General features: G+C 42.4%; 1 protein-coding gene across 1 annotated transcript in view; it reads right to left on the reverse strand.

The window, feature by feature from the left end:
• Positions 1–275: 275 nt before the first annotated feature.
• Positions 276–19,418, reverse strand: part of sec22a (SEC22 homolog A, vesicle trafficking protein) — a 65,190-nt gene continuing 46,047 nt past the window's right edge. Inside the window, exons 6-7 of the mRNA XM_068034841.1 lie at positions 2,182–2,247; positions 276–714 (exon numbers count right to left, since the gene is read on the reverse strand). Coding sequence (XP_067890942.1) covers positions 514–714; positions 2,182–2,247 — 267 coding nt within the window. The 3' untranslated portion in view covers positions 276–513. The remainder of the gene's footprint in view (positions 715–2,181; positions 2,248–19,418) is intronic.

Raw genomic sequence — 19,418 nt, forward strand, 5'->3', positions numbered from 1 at the left:
CAGCCTTCTGACTCAACAGCCTGCCCACATTTGTGTTCTCCGCTCTCTCGCGAAGAACGGTCACTTAAGTAGGGTAGCCCGCAGAATCATACCCAAGTACGAATCACTGCCTTTCGAAGAGGGGAAAGATAAACAGGAAATAAAATTAAAGAAAGGGAAGAAATCTCACACCAGTTCAATCCGAACAAAGTAACCAATATAATATTCAAGACTTTTCTAGCCCCATGTCTGAACAGGTAGACTTTTATACATATATTGCAATAATGACACACTGAAGAACTCCAACAGCAGAAATTTATCTTCACAATTTTGATTAATAGCTTTCAGTGTCAGAGTAGCAGCATTTGCCACAACATTTCTGAAGAATTCAAATACATTTTTCCTCATTTGGCCCATTAAATGTACTTGTCCTTTTTAAAAAAAAGAAACCCAATTCTTTGTCCTAGACTGTCCTGTGCTTCCCGCAGAAATCATAAATCACCTGAAACAGGTGCTTTTTATAGTCACAGACTCTCAGACATTGTAGTCTGGGGCCTTTCCCTGTGGTTGCCTCATCCGTGTCTGGACAGTAGCAAACGCAGCCACCGTTACGTGAAACAGAATCTGCCAGGTATTGCGAAGTTCATGCAGGTACAGATTGCACAAGCAAACTAAACCGAACATCAAAAACGATTTCAAATTCCTCCGTCCGCTGCAGCATGCCAGCAGGTAACACTGAAAGAAAATGGAGATAAAAATTTTTTTTTTTTAGAAGATTCAATTTGGAGTAAAATAAACCTAGTGCAATAACAGAGCTCATCTCCATAACACCAGCAGGGCTTGTACAAATGATAAACAGCACCTGTTTTCCAGCTGAAAAAAATGACCCACTCAGTATCAAACACAATTCTAAAATGAGGTGAAATGACACCAGAATTAGGCACCTGAGTAACAGGGAGAGACTGAAGTAGCCAGGAATGTTTACACTGGAGGAAAGACATCGGGAGGCTTTATTTAAGATTCTAATGGGTAAAAAGAAACTGTATATTAACAAACGGTTCAACATAACCACAAACTCTAACCAGTGGCAGTGACTCAGACTCTTCAGATGGTACAATCTCACACACACGGTAAATAATTCGGTAGGTCAGTTGCAAGTTAGTTGTTAAATGGATTTTCCTCATGGGTTGAGCTGGGCACAAAATGCCACGTTCCTTTTATCTACACAGTATAGATGTTTCTTCATTCAACCACAGGTATGCCTGATGTGTTTTTATTCAAAAACTACTGCTGAATTTAACTATTTGGCAGCATTTTCACAGCACTATTTGCTGTAGTGCTGGAGAGCAGAAAGAAATTACACTCTAAGTGGTACAATACGAAAAATAAACAACTGCAGCACCTTACTACATCTTTTACATGCATACATTTGGTCCTGGCTCACCCTAGTCATAACCCTTGCTTCACCCCCGTATCAAAGTTCGATAGTCATTACAGAACACAAACAACTGCACAACAAAACTTAACAGGATATGACAGAAACCTGTCTGGTATAATTTATTGGAGGCACTGGAAAATATCAAAACCAAAAGAAAATGTTTCTTGCAAACGTAATTGTAAAGGTAATTCATTGGTTATTAAGGACTCGGACATTCTGAGGATGTGAAAGGCACTATATGAACGCAAGTTCTTTTTATCCATTTGCATCTATGCAGCAAAAAACACGGTTCAATTTAGCTAGTGACAGCAAAATTCCAAAAGTGAACAAAGGTATTATTAGTTAAAGATATGTCATGAAATTACAGCTGGAAATTTGCATTAGATTACAGTAAGGGATCCAATGTCATTATGAATTGCACTTGGCCCCTTTAATCTTATCCTTCCAGAATGCCAACCTTAGTCCCTCTCTCATTATAGCATCGAACTTAACAACCGAACAATCCATCCATTACATTGAACCTACACTGCTCTTTTATTCCCCCTACCCTGATGTATCTGGAATTAATGTTAGCATTCTTATCTTTGGCCTTGAAAGTTAAGAACATAATGATATTCAATAAAACTGATATTCTAGCAGAGGGGATTTCTCAGTACTTTGGTTTAGAGACTCAAACAGGGCGGCGTGTTTCCACACACATCAGACACCTGGCCTCCCCAAAAAAAGAGAATCCACCTAAAATTGCTCAATAACCAGGAACTTACCTGATACAAACATGCAGCAGTCCCGATGAAAAAAACAGCAACATTGTTGAATTCGTCCTCATCATCCTGTTTGATTTAAAAACAAGGCTTTGTGTTATTCAAATTGTGGAGGAATATGCAAAGCACAGGAAAGAATAGACTACCCTGGAAACTGCAGCATCCACAGCACAGACCCTTCGAACTGCTGAGCAATCAAGCATCACAGTTAGTATCATTGCTCAGATTAACATTTAAAGTTGTTTTACTTGCAGTTTTTTTATTTCTTTATAGGATGAACCAAAACAAGGACCAGCTATCAAAATTAGTTATTTTATTTGATGGGTTGCATCTGATCACAGTCAGGAGAAATGTCCTCATGGGGCGGTTTGCTAGTGCTATTAGGGAGAGTTTAAACTAATTTGGCAGGGGTGTGGGGACGAGGAGGTAACATTAGAAAGGAAAAACAAGGTACACAAAGAATTGGGAGAGACAGATAGCACTAGAGATAGAAGTAGTAAGCATTAGGTGGAGTTCAGAGTAAGAGGATGTGCAATAAGGTTTAAATTAGGTTTACAGTACATATATGTGAATGCATGGAGTGTGGTCAATAAGGTTGGTCAGATGCAGGTGCAGGTAGCCACGTGGGAGTTTGATGTTGTGGCAATAAAGGAGACCTGACTCAAAAAGGGCAGCACTAGGTACCCAATATTTCTGGATACAGTGTTCAGGAAAGACAGGGAAGGAAAGAAAGGAGGAGAGATGGCAGTATTGATTAGGATAATATTACAGTCCTGGAGAGAGAGGACATCCTAGAGGGGCTAGAGTTAAGAAACAATAGAGGCACCATTACACTACTGGGTGTATTCGATAGGCCACCAACTAGTGGGAAACATATAGAGGTACAAATTATGCAAGGAAATTACAGACAGGTGCAAAAACTATAGAGCAGTTACAATGGGGGACATTAGTTATCCTAATATAGACTGGGATAGTAATAGTGTAAAGGAGAGGGGAAGAGTTTCTAAAGTGTGTTCAGGAGAGCTTTCTACATTAGTATGTTCAGTCCAATGAGGAAGGAGACAGTACTAGATCTGGTTCCAGGGAATGAAGTGGGATAAGTGGATCAAATGTCAGTTGGGGAACATTTAGGGGACAATGATCATAGTATCACAAAGTTTAATTAACTATGGAAAAGAACAGAAAGTAATCCAGACTAAAAAATAATTAATTGGGGTAGGAACAAATTCAATGGGGTGAGAACAGATCTGGCCCAGATAAATTGGAAACGAAGATTGGTATGCAAAATTGTAATTGAACAATGGGCTACCTTTAAACAGGAGATAGTTCGGGTACAGTCAAGGTGCATTTTTTCGAGGGGAAAAGGTAGGACAAACAAAACCAGAGCTCCCTGGATGATGAAAGATAGAGAGTAAGATGAAGCAGAAAAAGAGAGCGTATGACAGATGTCAGGTTGATAACACAAGTGAGAACCAGGCTGAAGACAGAAAGTTCAGAGGGAAAGCAAAAAAAAAAACAGCGGCAAAGAGAGAGTATAAGTCAGCAACATAAAAGGGAATCCAAAAATCTTCTACAGGCATATAAATTGTAAAAGCAGGACTAAGTCAGATTAGGAACCGAAAAGGAGATTTACGCATGGAAGCAGAAGGCTTGGCTGAGGTGCTAAAGGAGTATTTTGCATTTGTCTTTACCAAGGAAGATGACGCTGCCTAGGTCATAGTGATAGAGGAGGTAGTTGAGACACTGGATCAGTTAAAAATTGATAAAGAGGAGGTACTAGAAAGGCTGGCTGTACTTAAAGTTGACAAGTCACCAGGACCGGATCAGATGCATCCAAGGCTACTGAGGGGAGTAAGGGTGGAAACTACGGAGGCACTGGCCATAATCTTTCAACCCTTCAGAGATACAGGGGTGGTGCCATAGGATTAGAGAATTGCAAATGTTATGCCCTGTTTAAGGATAAGCCCAGCAACTACAGGATTAATGAAGGAAAACCAACATGGATTTGTTAAGGGAAAATAATATTTAACTAATTTTATTGAGCTTTTCGATGAAGTAACAGGGTTGATGAGGGTAATGCAGTTGATGTGGTGTACATGGACTTCCAAAAGGTGTTTGAAGAAGTGCCACATAACAGGCTTGTAAGCAAAGTTAAAGCCCATGGAATAAAAGGAATGATGGCAGTACGGATACGAAGATGGCTGAGTGACAGGAAACAGAGGGTAGTGGTGAAGGGTTGTTTTTCGGACTGGAGGAATGTATACAGTGGGGTTCCCCAGGGGTTGGTATTAGGACCACTCTTTTTCCTGGCATATATTCGTGACCTCGACTTTGATGTGCAGGGCACAAATTCAAAAATTTGCAGACGATACAAAACTTGGAAGTATTGTGAACCGTAAGCAGGATAATGATGGACTTCAGGAAGACACAGACAGGCTGGTGGAATGGGCAGACACGTGGCAGATTAAATTTAATGCAATGTAGTGTGAAGTAATGCATTTTGGTAGGAAGAAAAAGGAAAGGCAATATAAGATAAAGGATTCAATTCTAAAGCGGGTGCAGGAGTAGAGGGACCTAGGGGTACATGTGGGCAATTCGTTGAAGGTGGCAGGGTGGGGTGAGAAAGCAGTTAATAAGATATACGGGATCCTGGGCTTTATAAATAGAAGCATAGAGTACAAATGCAAGGAACTTATGGTGAATCTTTATAAAACATTGTTTCAGTCTCAACTGGAGTATTGTGTCCAATTCTGGGCACCACACTTCAGGAAGGATGTGAAGGCATTGAAGAGGGTGCAGAAAAGATTTACAAGAATGGTTCCAGGGATGACAGACATCAGTTGTGAGGAAAGACTGGCAAAGCTGGGGTTGATCTCTTTAGGGAAGAGAGGAGATTTGATAGAAGTGTTCAAAATCATGAGGGGTCCAGACAGAACAGATTGGGAGAAACTGTTCCCATTGGCAGAAGGGTTGAGAACCAAAGGACACCAATTCAAGGGGAATGGCAAAAGAACCAAAGGCGACATAAGGAAAGACTTCTTTTATGCAGCGTGTGATTAGGATCTGGGATGCACTGCCTGAGAGCGTGGTGGAGGCAGATTCAATCGTGGCTTTCAAAAAGGAATTGAGTAATTATAAGAAAAAAACTGTAGGGCAATGGCAAAAAGGCAGGGGAATGGGACTAGATGAGTACCTCTTAAAGGGAGCCAGCAGGGATGCAATGAGGTCAAATGGCCTCCTTCTGTGCTGTAACTATTCTATGATTGTATTTTAATATCACTGAAGGATTTGCTTAAATTAAAAAAGAATGTAAAAGAGGGGAAACTGTTGAGTTACTATAGGTGCCCTTTTACCCAAGACACCAGCTTGAATCTGGTTCAGGTTGATGCAATGCAAGCCATCTCTCACTTGGGTCCAAGGATCCTATGTGAAGAGTCTCAGCCCTTCTTATTGGGCATGAATCCACAAAAAACATTATCCCCGATTTCCAAATAAACTGGAAAGTTTGTGAATAGATTGGTGTTAGCAACAGAAAAGTTACACTGCTGCAGTAAGGCAGCATCCTTATGAAGCTAGCAGAAGAGTAGAGATATTTTTCCTCAGCTGGCTTTGCGATAACCTGACTGGTGCTGCAATCAAAAAAAAACTAAACCATGGTTTCAATGGTCATTAAGAATCTTTTAAATAGCTCTCTTGCTATCATATATTGCATTGTACAAAGCCACACACAAGTTCCTGGGTTAGATTCCTGGTGTCTTGAGTTTGCTAGAGCACCAGCTGGGTGTGGGGTGGACTAACTACAACTGGTCTCAATACCCTTGGGCTGCTTCTGATTGACTTCCAGTGACCCTCCTGCTGTACGTGTGTAGACAGGATTAGGCTCGACTCTCTATGTTCTCCACAATCTGCTGACACTCATCTTTTAGATTCGCACACATGAATCAGCCATGTGGGTGAGGTACAAGGACGGCAAGAGAGAACAGGAGGAAATGGGTAAAATGAACCATCTGAAGCAACAAATAATGAGCACATAATACATCATTCCAGCAGAGGGCCATGTAACACCACTGTGTCAATTCAAATCACCATTTACCTGCCCAAAATCATCTTGAAATGCTGTAACTGTCTCAGTGAGTGAAACCATTACAGGTTACAGCACATTAGTCTTAAAAATTGATCTGGTTTCTAGCTAATCCTTTTAAATTCCAACACAGCAGAATAGATTACTTGCATCCTTAGGAGATAGCCACAGCTCAATATAAAAATGCAAGATCATAAATGTGCATTAAAATTCAAGATTACAGCTCATTAAAATATAGCATGTTTTATAAATTGAGGGAACAGTAAACGAAGCAAAGTGCTCTGGCTTTGTACAATTTTCTAACAACTGTGTAATGCTGAATAAAAAGACTGCTTCCCAAAAATTAGTCTGAGTACACAGGGTAGCAATAGACCAGGTACCAACATGCTACATACAGTTCCACAGGCTTGTGCTAGTAATTTTACACATGGAAAAGTCTAGATTTCAGTGAGGAAGCCCTTAGGGGATGGCACTGAGCCAAGTACTTTCCTTCAGTGAAGGAAGGAAAAAACCTGCTGGCAACCGTTTCTAGTGGACTTGCCTAATGGCCAGTTAGAATGGCATGTCAAGGACTATGCGCTTGGCTGCAACCCCTGCTAGGGAGTTGGAATGTAGCATAAGGACATGTGGAAGAGAAACTAGCAACTGTTCTGTTGGCAAAACTCACCCAACCCGGTCACCCACTCCAACTTGCCTGTATTTCGGTCACAGATGAACAATTTTTATGGATTACACAATGGTAGTATAGTGGTTGTGTTATGGAATTAGTAATCCAGAGATTTGCACTAATGATCCGGAGACACAAATTCAAATTCCAATGCAGCAGCTGAGGAATTTAAATTCAATTAATTAAATAAATTGGAAATAAAGAGCTAGTATCTGTAATGGTTACCATGAAACTACCAGATGGTGTAAAAACCCATCTTGTTCATTAATGTCCTTTAGGGAAGGAAATCTCCCATCCTTACCAATCTGGCCTATATGTGAATCCACAGCTGCAACAGTGTGGCTGACTCCTTAACTGCCCTTTGAAATGGCTTACCAAGCAACTAGTGGCTCATCACCACCTTCTCAAGGGCAAGCAGGGATGGGTATTAATTGTTGGCTTTGCCAGCGACACCCACATCCCTTTAATGAATTTTTCATGCCGTTAGAAAAGGCCATTCAGTCCATGAATCCCATATTTCACACATAGGTCGCAAAGAATCTATCCAGATCAGAAATCTGTTCCACTCATTTACTCTCATGAGAGAAAGGTTCTGCATGAATATTTCCAAAATAATTTATGCAAACTCCCAGACAATCTGTGCTTGGTATTAGCAAAGGAATAATGGTGCTCCATGGATCATTTGATCATCACAGTTTACAGTTACCCTTCCAGCCTTTAGACCAGTTCTCAATTAACAATTAAATAAGAAATGTCACTTAACGAACGGCTTCACCGATAAAATAAAGCACTAATGAGCTGAATCTAAAAGAAAGAAGTTACATTTATAACACATATTTCACAATCTCAGGAGGTCCCAAAGCACTTAACATCCAAAGAAGTATTTTTGAAGTGATCACTGTTGTAGGAAATGGGGAAGCCAATTTCTACACAGCAAGATCCCACATACAGCAATGTGATGACGACCAGATAATCTGTCTGCTTTTTAAAGTCATGCTGGCTGAGGAATGAATATTGGTCAGGACACCGGGAAGAATGCCCCTGCTCTTCTTAGAGCAGTGCCATGGGATCTTTTACATCCACCCAAAGGGGCAGACAGGGCTTTGTATTAATGTCACAACTGAAAGATGGCATGCCAGAAGCACTCTCTTAGTACTGCACTGGAATATCAGCCTTGATTGTGTGTTCGAGTCTCTGAAGTGGGATGTGAACCCACAACCTTGTGACTCCAAGGCACTGAACTAGTGCTGAATCTGCAGAGTGTATCCCAGGCACATGAATTATGCACCGAGCGTGACTCAGTGGCTCCCTTTCCAATAAACCACAAACCCTATTGTATCCTCATGCTCAGAGAGTCAGAGGAACACAAAATACCTTGAAAAGAAACTAGAACAATTTCTTCATGAATTTTGTTCACTCTTCCTGTGACTTGAAAGGTGTGAAAAATGCAAAGAAAAATCACCTAAAATACTATGACCTATTACAGAAAAATCTGTGATATTTTTAGATGCACCACACTACGACCCCATGTTATGTGCTGAATTCTTCCCAAAAGGCAAGAGTTGGCAGCTAAAGAAGTAAAGCTAAAATTACCCTTCTTGCACAGAACTATAATCTCAAAATTTCCTCTCCTATTTTCCCCATATTCTCAGAAAATGTTAGAAGCACTCAGTGGGTCAGGCTGCATCTGTGCAGAGAGAGTGTTTCTGTTTCTCTCTCCACAGATGGTGCCAGACCTGCTGAGTATTTCTAGCATTTTCTGTTTTAATTTCAGATTCCCAGCATTTAGAGTATTTTGCTTTTACATTTCACATTTTCTCCGCTGGTCCTACAGCTGATGAGATGCTTTCTCCCCATGAAGGTCCACTCAATTCTGCAAACTTATCAAGACCTGCCAATCAAGAACATAGCCTACCAAAATGAAAGACAAGGGACACATGTAGGGCCTTGCTGTATAAAATTGGCTGCTGGATTTTCCTACATTAAAATAGTGACTATACTTCAAAAGCATATCGGCTGCGAGGTGCTTTGGAATGTCCTGATGTCACAGAATCACAGAATTGTTACAGCGTAGAATGCAGCCATTCAGCCCATTGTGTCCACACTGGCTCTCTGAAAGAGCGAATCCCTCAGTCCCATTCCCCTGCCTTCTCCCCATTCCCCTGCAGGCTCTTCCTTTTCATATAACTGTCCAATTCCCTTTTGAATGCTTCAATTGAACCTGCCTCCACCACTTTCTCAGGCAGCGCATTCCAAACCTTAACCACTCGCTACATAAAATAGTTTTTCCTCATGTCACTTTTGCCTCTCTTACCAAATACTTTAAATCTGTGTCCTCTCATTCTCGATCCTTTCTTGAGTGGGAACAGTTTCTCTCTATGTACTCTGTCCAGACCTCGCATGATTTTGTCATATATAAAAAGAACTCACATTTACTTAATACTAGTGGCACTATGAAGTCAACTGGCAGGGGAGGTCATTAAGGAGCATTCTCTGAAAGTATTAGTGTGCAAGCACGTGAAGCACCTTTACCATCTTCACAATGTGAACGGACAGTGAAAACACAGCTTGACCCCCTGGAATAGAGTGAATACTGCACCCACTGTTTGATACCCATTGAGATTCATGAAACTCAAGTGTCTGAAATATCAGACTTTAACTGATTAGTGTGTCGAGGTTAAGTAATAATTATAAAAATCTTCATAAGTTGTTGAATTCACAGTACCTTACAGGAAATTAAACAGTAATTTGGCATGTTGCATATGAAAATAATTCATTCAGCCCATAAGTTGAGAGAGGATCATTCAGTCCATCAAGCCCTTCTTCCAAGACCAATCTGCTCTGAATTGAACAACCAACCCTTTTTAAACTGGGAAGAAAGAATCTGTAAGGCTTCTTTTATAATTGAATTGGGAAAAAAAGTAAACCAAACAAAATTCCAAAATATCTAATTAGCCTTACATTTCACATTATTCATCTTTGATTATTTGCCTTCCATGGCATTATATTTGAATGGTCCCAATAACTAGGAACTTACAAGTTCTACCCAACACTAAACCACCTCTCAGCAAAATGCTATGGATGCTGGAAATCTGAAATAAAAACAAAGGGCTGGATTTTACCTTAGGCGTATGGGAATTCGCCACCGACGTAAAGGTTGGTGGTGAACCCACTTCCACCTAGCCCAGGTTTTAATTGCCCTGAGGCGGGACTTGCACCCGCCTGAGGGAGGAAGACCCGCCTCAGTGAGCTGCTGGCCAAGCGCCACTGCTGGGACTGCAGCCCAGCCGACCTGATGGAGCCAGCAGTCCAGGGCACACCCGCTTGCCACAGCTAAAATACCAGTGGAGGTGGACACGGGCCCTTAAGTGGCCACTTAAGGGCCTTGATTGGCCTCAGGCAGGCGGGCAGGCCGTTTCCCCCTCCCCATCCCGCCTGACCGCCGTCAAGTTGACCGGAGGTGGGAGCGGGGTGGGTAGGCCTCCCGGAGCCTCCTGCACGCCACCATCCGACCCTCTGGGGCTGCGTAAAATTCAGCCCAGAAAATGCTGGAAGTACTCAGCAGGTCGGGCAGCATCTGTGGAGAGAGGAACAGAGGTAACTTTTGCCAATTCTGACAAAAGGCCATCGGCCTGAAACAGTAGTCAACCTTTCAGATATCTATGTAGGTTTTTGATGGCCACACCATTAACTGGCTGCATAGGAGGTCGATTGAACATATCTATGACTGTGGAGAGGATTTTAAAAAAAAGTTTCAATCGTTAGTCTTGCTTTAGACTTGTTAATCTTAGCCTTTCATGCTCCAGTTGCATACTAATGCCACAATCCACTCCTTTCAGCAGTTTAAAAATCCTTGATCATATTGGCTTTCGTTGTATAGGTCTGTCTACATAACTTAGAACACAGTGCCCTAAATCATCCATGTCACTCCTCTGTGAAGCCTTTCCAACATATCAATATACTTTTGACAGCAAGGTTACTAAAACAACAGAGTAACCCAACTGTGGCCTCAGCAATTGTGCATATAAGGTTAGAGCAACTTGCACTAAATCAAATGCCCTCAAGATACATGAATAGATAGGGTACTTCACCCCTTTATTCCAGTTGTGACAGGCCTGTCCAATTAACTTCTGGGATGTTGAAATCCCCTGTGTATCACAGTATGACTTCCTGTACCCTCTCTCACTTGCCTCAACTGCTCTTGTCATCTCTTAAACTCAAAGTGATTGCAGTTGCCAATTATTACTTTGTTGAACTTATCAAGACTAATTTCTATCAGATTACTTCTGCCATCTCCCCTTCTGCTGTTCCACACACCTTTTCAATTGGTATTATGCTTTATAGAATCAGAGAATGGTTACAGCATAGGAGACAGCCATTCTGTCCAACATGTCCGGGCCGGCTCTCTGCAAGAGCAGCTCAGCTGGTCCCACATCCCTGCCATTTCCCTGTAGTCCTGTAATTATTTTCTAGTCAGATAATTATCCAATTCCCTTTTGAAAGCCACAATTGAATATACCTCCATCACACTCTCAGGCAGTGTATTTCAGATCTTAATTACATGCTGTGTAAAATTTGTTTCCTCATGTTGCCTTTGGTTCTTTTGCCATTCACCTAACTCAGTGTCCTCTGGTTCTCGACCCTTCTGCAAATGGGAACAGTTTCTTCCTAACTACAATGTCCAGACCCCTCATGATTTGGAACACCTCTAACACTTTATGAAGGACGGTAAGCAATTAGAAAAGATGTAGAAAAGACTGACTAGAATGTTTCCAAGGATGAGGGACTTTAGTTACGTGGATAAATTGGAGAAGCTGAGACTGTTCTCCTTAGAGAAGGTGGAGAGGAGTTTGATATAAGTGTGGTGGAGGCAGATATAATCAGAGCTTTCAAAAGGGGATTGGATAAGCACGTGAAGAGAAAAAAGTTGGCAGGGCTACGGGGAAAGGGCAGGGGAGTGGGATTAGCTCAGTTGCTCTTAAAGAGAGCTGGCATGGACACGACAGGCCGAATTGCCTCCTTCTGTGTTGTAATCATTCTACCTTTAATGCCATTCATACTGGCTTATATGTGAATCCATAACTACACCAATATGGTTGGCTTTTAACTGCCTTCTGAACCCACTGAGCAAGCCATGCAGTTGCCACCACCTTCTCAGGACAACTAAGCATAGGCAATAAATGACATCAAATCTTTATAGCGGTATCACATAAACTAAGTATCTTCATCTTCCATGTAGCATTTAGCTAGGTAAGAGCAGCATCCATTTTAACCCAAGAAATTTGTCTTCCTTCTGTTTCCAGAAATTGAGGGACATGGTGGGAAGATGCATAGGGGAGATGGATCTGTCAAAAAAGTGACAGGGTTATTTGGTCCAAAGACATTTTTACATGTATTTACATTCAGCAGATACATTCAACTGGTTATTCTATCTGTACCTGAATATTACCTCCTCTTATTTCACGATCAACCACAACTATTTTCACAGAATCACAGAATTGTTACAGTGCAGAAGGTGGTCATTTGGCCCATTGTGTCCGCACTGGCTTTCTGAAAGAGAAATTCCCTCAGTCCCATTCCCCTGCCTTCTCCCTTTTCATATAACTGTCTAATTCCCTTATGAATGCTTCAATTGAACCTGCGTCCACCAAGTTCTCAGGCAGTGCATTCCAGATCTTAACCACTTTCTGCATGAAAAAGTTTTTCCTCAGGTCATTTTTGCTTCTTTACCAAATACTTTAAATTTGTGCCCTCGCATTCATGAGTGGGAACAATTTCTCTCTATCTACTCTGTCCGGACCCTTCATAATTTTGAATACCTTTATCAAATCACTTCTCAGCCTTCTCTTCTCCAAGGAAGACAGTCCTAACTTCTCCAATCTATCTTCATAACTGAAATTCCTCATCCCTGGAATCAGTCTCGTGATCTCTTCTGTACTCTCTCCAATGCCCTCACATCTTTCCTCAAATGTGGCATCCAGAATTGGATGCAATACTCCAGCTGAGGCCGAACTAGTGTCTTTTACAAGTTCAACATAACTTCCTTGCTCTTGTACTCTATGCCCCTATTAATAAAGCCTATGCTTTATTAACCGCGCTCTCAACCTGCCCTGCCACCTTTAATGACTTCTGCACATATTCACCCTCTGCTCCTGCACCCCCTTTAGAATTGTGCTCTTTATTCTATATTGTCTCTCCATGTTCTTCCTACCAAAATGAATCACCTCACATTTCTCTGCATTGAACTTCATCTGCCACCCGTCTACCCATTCCACCAAACTGTCTATGTCCTTTTGAAGTTCTACACTATCCTCCCCACAGTTCACAATGCTTCCAAGTTTTGTACCATCTGCAAACTTTGAAATTGTGCCCTGTCACCAAGGTCTAGGTCATTAATATGCATCAGAAAAAGCAATGGCAACAACGTTGATCCCTGGTGAACTCCACTACAAACCTTCCTCCAGCCCGAAAAACATCCTTTAACCATTACTCTTTGTTTCCTGTCACTCAGCCAATTTCGTATCCATGTTGCTACCGTCCCTTTTATTCCATGAACTACAAGTTTGCTCACAGGTCTGTTGTGTGGCACTGTATCAAATGCCTTATGAAAGTCCATGTACACCACATCAACAGCATTGCCCTCAAAAAACTCCAGCAAGTTAGTTAAACATGATTTTCCCTCAAGGGATTCATGCTGGCTTTCCTTAATTAACCCGCATTTGTCCATGTGACTATTGATTTACTTGTCTACATTCACCCCTACCAATCCAGGTTAAAAGCCTTGTTGCTTTCTAATGTAGCAATCATTCTAAATACATTTCACTTGCAAGGTTTAGTGTTGCATGTTCTTACTAAATGAATCTATTCGACAACTAGTAATCCCCTTCGGACCTACTGTGAAAAGGTTGCATTTAAAACATTCAAAATGTCAATACTTTTGTTTATATTGAATTTAATTCAGCCGTTAAGTAACATTCAGCTGCAATGACATTGTCGATCCATTCACTTTGTATTAAAGTTGATGTATTAATGAGGAACGAACAATCACAAGGACCATGTAAAACAAGCGAAGGTCCAAAGTTGGCAAGGTTCTCAACAATATACATTAAAACTACGGCATTCACCATGCAGTATTAACACATTGAACTATACCACACCACCACTGATTTTATGATCAGTTGGTACAGCATGACTTTGGTATTTTCCAGAATTTGATCATGAGCTTTCTGTCACAAGCCCAAAAATCAAAACAAAAACAGAATGCTGGAAAACTATATGCATTGTTAATTCTGTACTTATAATAAGAGATGATACACACTACAGCATATTCTAAGGGCAGCAATTCACCTTAGGGTTGGTTTTAAACTGTAAGAGCAAAGTAGTTTGTCAATGCCAGTTTCAAGGCACATTAAAACTTGTACTTTTTTTTAGCGTTCCATGGTAAGATACCAAAGTTGTGTATACATATACGTATAGGATGAGGATTTGGTTTAAGCTCATTCAATTAAAGGCTTTGCTTTCTTTTTGCTTAATGAAATGGTTATAAGTTGTTCATACGCATGACACTTTCAAGTTTGATGCGTCAGGGTACGATTTTATTTCCAGTGGTTTAGGGGTTTGCTGAAATAACGATGATTAAGATTCATGTCATATTGGGAAACAGTTAGACAAGGCAGTTTTGAGGTATAAATAATGGAAGAACAGTTGGCATTTGTTGATTTGAAGAAAATACAACCATTCTGGGGAACTTGTTTGCAATAACACTTGTCATGTCACAAAATACCACTTGTCATACTGTAATACATAATCACTGACAGTAGTGGTGTACCGCAAGGATCTGTTTTGGGGCCACTGCATTTTTATAAATGACCTGGAAGAGGGTGTAGAAGGGTGGGTTAGTAAATTTGCGGATGACACTAAGGTCGGTGGAGTTGTGGATAGTGCCGAAGGATGTTGTAGGGTTCAGAGGGACATAGATAGTCTGCAGAGCTGGGCTGAGAGATGGCAAATGGAGTTTAATGCGGAAAAGTGCGAGGTGATTCACTTTGGAAGGAGTAACAGGAATGCAGAGTACTGGGCTAATGGGAAGATTCTTGGTAGTGTAGATGAACAGAGAGATCTTGGTGTCCAGGTACATAAATCCCTGAAAGTTGCTACCCAGGTTAATAGGGCTGTTAAGAAGGCATATGGTGTGTTAGCTTTTATTAGTAGGGGGATCGAGTTTCGGAGCCACGAGGTCATGCTGCAGCTGTACAAAACTCTGGTGAGACCGCACCTGGAGTATTGCGTGCAGTTCTGGTCACCGCATTATAGGAAGGATGTGGAAGCTATGGAAAGGGTGCAGAGGAGATTTACTAGGATGTTGCCTGGTATGGAGGGAAGGTCTTACGAGGAAAGGCTGAGGGACTTGAGGTTGTTTTCGTTGGAGAGAAGGAGGAGGAGAGGTGACTTAATAGAGACATATAAGATAATCAGAGGGTTAGATAGGGTGGATAGTGAGAGTCTTTTTCCTCGGATGGTGATGGCAAACACAAGGGGACATAGCTTTAAGTTGAGGGGTGATAGATATAGGACAGATGTCAGAGGTAGTTTCTTTACTCAGAGAGTAGTAGGGGCGTGGAACGCCCTGCCTGCAGCAGTAGTAGACTTGCCAACTTTAAGGGCATTTAAGTGGTCATTGAATAGACATATGGATGAAAATGGAATAGTGTAGGTCAGATGGTTTCACAGGTCGGCGCAACATCGAGGGCCGAAGGGCCTGTACTGCGCTGTAATGTTCTAAAAAAAAATGTTGAGTTGAGTTGACATCCTTCCATCTACAAAAGATGATGGACACGCAGCAAAATATCTATTTAGGTGGAGCGTCTTCGCTTGGTGCACCTTTGCTGATGGCTGTGAAAGCCATTCCTTGAGAGGCAGGTTCTGCCACAAGTGCTGCATTTGGAGATGCCAACTGACACTGTGAGCTGTTGTCTTCAGCATTGGTGCCTGTTGCCAAGCTGCTGTAACTGCTGGTCTTCGTGGTAGTGCACACCAGTCCACAGGATGTGTCGCCATTTCCATCTTTCATCAGCTAGTGACTTCCAAGCACAATGGTCAAAGTTTAGGGCCTTCATGTCATACTTGCAAGCATCCTTGAAGAGGAACATTGGGCGCCCCACTGGTCGTCTGGCCCCGACTACCTCACCATACAGAAGATCTTTGGTATGTGACCGTCTTCCATCCTGCGGTGATGTCCGATCCACTGAGGCAGCCTCTGTTTGATTAGTACCAACACACTTGGGAGCTCTGCCTTTGAGAGGGCTGCCTCATTTGTGATTTTGCCCTGCCAGGATATACCCACAATGTGCCAGAGACAACAAAGATGGAAACTACTGAGCTTCTTTTTCTGGTAGCTGTAAATCGCCTGTGTTTAATAGCAATATAGAAAGGTGCTGAGGATACAGACCTTATGAACCATCAGCATGGTCCTAAGGATCAGCTTAGTGTTACCCCGTGTGCATTTTGCAAGTCAGCCAAAGGTGGTAGCTGCTTTCCCCGAGGTATGTATTGAGCTCTGCATCAAGGGACAGATTGTCTTTCATCGTGGACCCAAAGAATTTGCTAACCACTTCCAGTGGGGTGTTATTTAGTGTGATCAGGGACAGCGATGCAACACCTTACCTCATGACCATGATTTTCTTGACGCTTATCGTCAAGGAGAACAAGTTACAGGCATGGGAGAGAAAGTCGTGCGTCTTCATAGCTAAGTTTCCACGTGAGCAACTAGCGCAGCATCATCAGCGTAAAGGAGTTCTCTGATCAGGACACGATGTGTTTTTGTCTTCGCTTTCTGCCTTGATAGATTATAGAGCTTTCTGTCTGACCTAGTGTGCAAGGAGACTCTGCAGGGAATGTGAAAGACAGGAACATGGAGAAGAAGATGGCAAACAAGAGTGGGGGCTAGGACACAAATCTCTTCCACTCTGAAACTATCGGAAGGGGAGCCATCAAACTGTACAGTGCAGCGCATGTTGTCGTGGAAGAAGCAGATGAGACTGAGGAGCTTCGGCGGGCAGCCAATTTTTCCCAGAATCTTGTACAGCCCTGCTCTGCTGGTGGTGTCGAATGCCTCATGTTCACAGTAGATCTGCTGCCATAGAAACCGCACTGTGCTTCCAGGTACACTTGATCGGCAAGTAAATGGAGCCTTATAAGTATTACCCTAGCAAAGGCCTTCCCTGTGACGCTAAATAGTGAGATGCCCTTGTAGTTGTTGCAGTCTTCTCTGTCGCCTGTTTGTATAGTGTGCTGATTTTGGCATCACGCATCTCCTGTGGAAAAGTCTACTTTCCAGCAGAAAAGGAGGTCATAAAGGTGGTAATAGATGAGACTTTCTGTGCTTGAACAGTCTGGCTTGGATTCCATCCTTGCCCGGTGCCTTTCTGCTCGCTAGGCAGTCTATGGCCTTCTTGAGATCCAGTGATGCTGGTTCTTCATCTAAGTCATCCATGACAGGAAGTTGCGGGAGAGCGTCAAGCAGAGAGTGGGAGATGTCCACTCACAGGAGTACAGCTCGCAGTAGTGTTCAGCCCAGTGGGACATTTGTTTACTTCTGTCAAGTAAGTACTTCACCATAGAGGATCTGGATCGGCGCAGGCTTGGAGGGCCGAAGGGCCTGTTCCTGTACTGTAATTTTCTTTGTTCTTTGTTTGTTCTATCTGCCGACTTCAGGGGAGCAACTTTGGCGATGGCCCTCTTAATCCCTTCGTACATAGCTCATAGATTTCATTTGTCACATGCAGTTTGTATCGCTTGACAAATTGATCCAGTGTTTGTTTGCGCAGTATCTCCCTGTCTTTTGCACAGCTGTCTTGGCTACTTTCAGGTCATGCAGTGTCTTAGCTGTTGGGTTTACGTTATGCGTCGTGTTGGGTTTGTTTTTTTGCATCAGTGACATATCATCGCAATTGAGTCGGTCTCAAACCAGTCCTTGCGCGGGTTCCGCCTTTACTAAATGATGCTTCTTCTGTTTCATAGAGGATTGAGCTTAGTGACTTCTAAGCTTTATCCAAGCCAGCATCGGTGCTTCCATTAAGGCTTTGGTGGGTAGCAAGCGTTCTAGCGACAGCGCAAAGTGCTAGTATTTGGCATCATTGCTTGTGCAAGGGTTGCTGATTCGTGGCGGACTGTTGCGTTTGGAGTTGTGATACTTTATTGGGCGCACCTTCACTCTGATGCTGATAAGGGAGTGGTCAGTGGCTATGCCGTGATGGGTGCAGGTGTCAAGAGTATTGGGAAGATCGCGCCTCCTCATGATGACTAGGTCTAGTTGGTACTGATGTCCAGACCTTGGGTGACGCCATGATAACTTGTGGCAATGTCTACCCTGTAAGTAGGTGTTGGTGATGCAGGGTTCATTCAGGGCACGATCGAGGCACATTGGACATGGCTCATTGTCTGCCCCAACACGTGCTGAAGTCACCTAGGAGGAACAGCCTCATGCCATTTGGGATGTTTCTCAGAACATCACCTAGGGAGCCAAAGAAATGCTCTTTATCAGACATGCTGGTGTGCAAAGTTGGTGCGTAGGCGCATATGATGTTGACTGTGCCTCCATCAGATGATAGCCACAGGGAGATGAGGTGCTCCGAGGTGTTACTGGTGGCGAAACTGACTATCAGCCGACTGATCACTGCGAAGCCTACACCATGCTTATGGCAATCTTCAACGCTCTTTCCATGCCAGTAAAAGGTGCAGTTAGCCTCTCTAATAGGTTGTGTCGGCTAATCTGGTTTCTTACAGCAACAATGCCAACACCAAACTTGCATAGCTCACGGTTGATCAGAATTGTCTTGCGTACACTTGCTGTGGAGTATGGGTCGTTGTCCATTCCAGGGCACATAGTCACACATTCCAGCTTCCGAGCTGAAAGATTACTTTTCTTTGTTTGCTGTGCAGCTGAGGCATGATTTTAGGATGCGCAGGCTTGCTTAGCATCTGCACCCTGCTCTCAACCTTGTAGACTGGTGTCTAGGGGAAATATGAAAGCCTATATATCTGGGGCCTATTCAGTTGCAGGAGTTGCCAGAAGGCGCTAACTTGAGGGAAATAGCAACCACCTAATGGCACTCCAATCCAGATTTTGTTGGGTTTACTCCCTTAGCCATTAGTTTTTGATGAGAAACAGACTACAGAGATCTCATGCTTTTCGTAAGTTAGAGAGTCAGGATTGGAAAGGAACAACAAGCTTATGCCTCTATCCAATAAAAGAAAACAGGTTTATTTCTCTATGTTTACTGCTTAAAGATATTGTGTGTATCTGGAATTGGTCTCATACAATTAATTAAACAAGAGTTGTTGAAAACCATAATCTGGCATCAGGAATCCAACCTCTTAAGCTACTTTCTGGTTAACACACTAGCTGGTTTTTGGCACTCACTTACCTCTTTAGAACTAAACGGAGAGAGGATCACTCAATAAACTTGGAAGTAACTGCATTGGAATTATTAA

The sequence above is a fragment of the Heterodontus francisci genome, chromosome 7 (genome assembly GCF_036365525.1).
Source record: "Heterodontus francisci isolate sHetFra1 chromosome 7, sHetFra1.hap1, whole genome shotgun sequence".
NCBI classification, from domain to species: Eukaryota; Metazoa; Chordata; class Chondrichthyes; order Heterodontiformes; family Heterodontidae; genus Heterodontus; species Heterodontus francisci.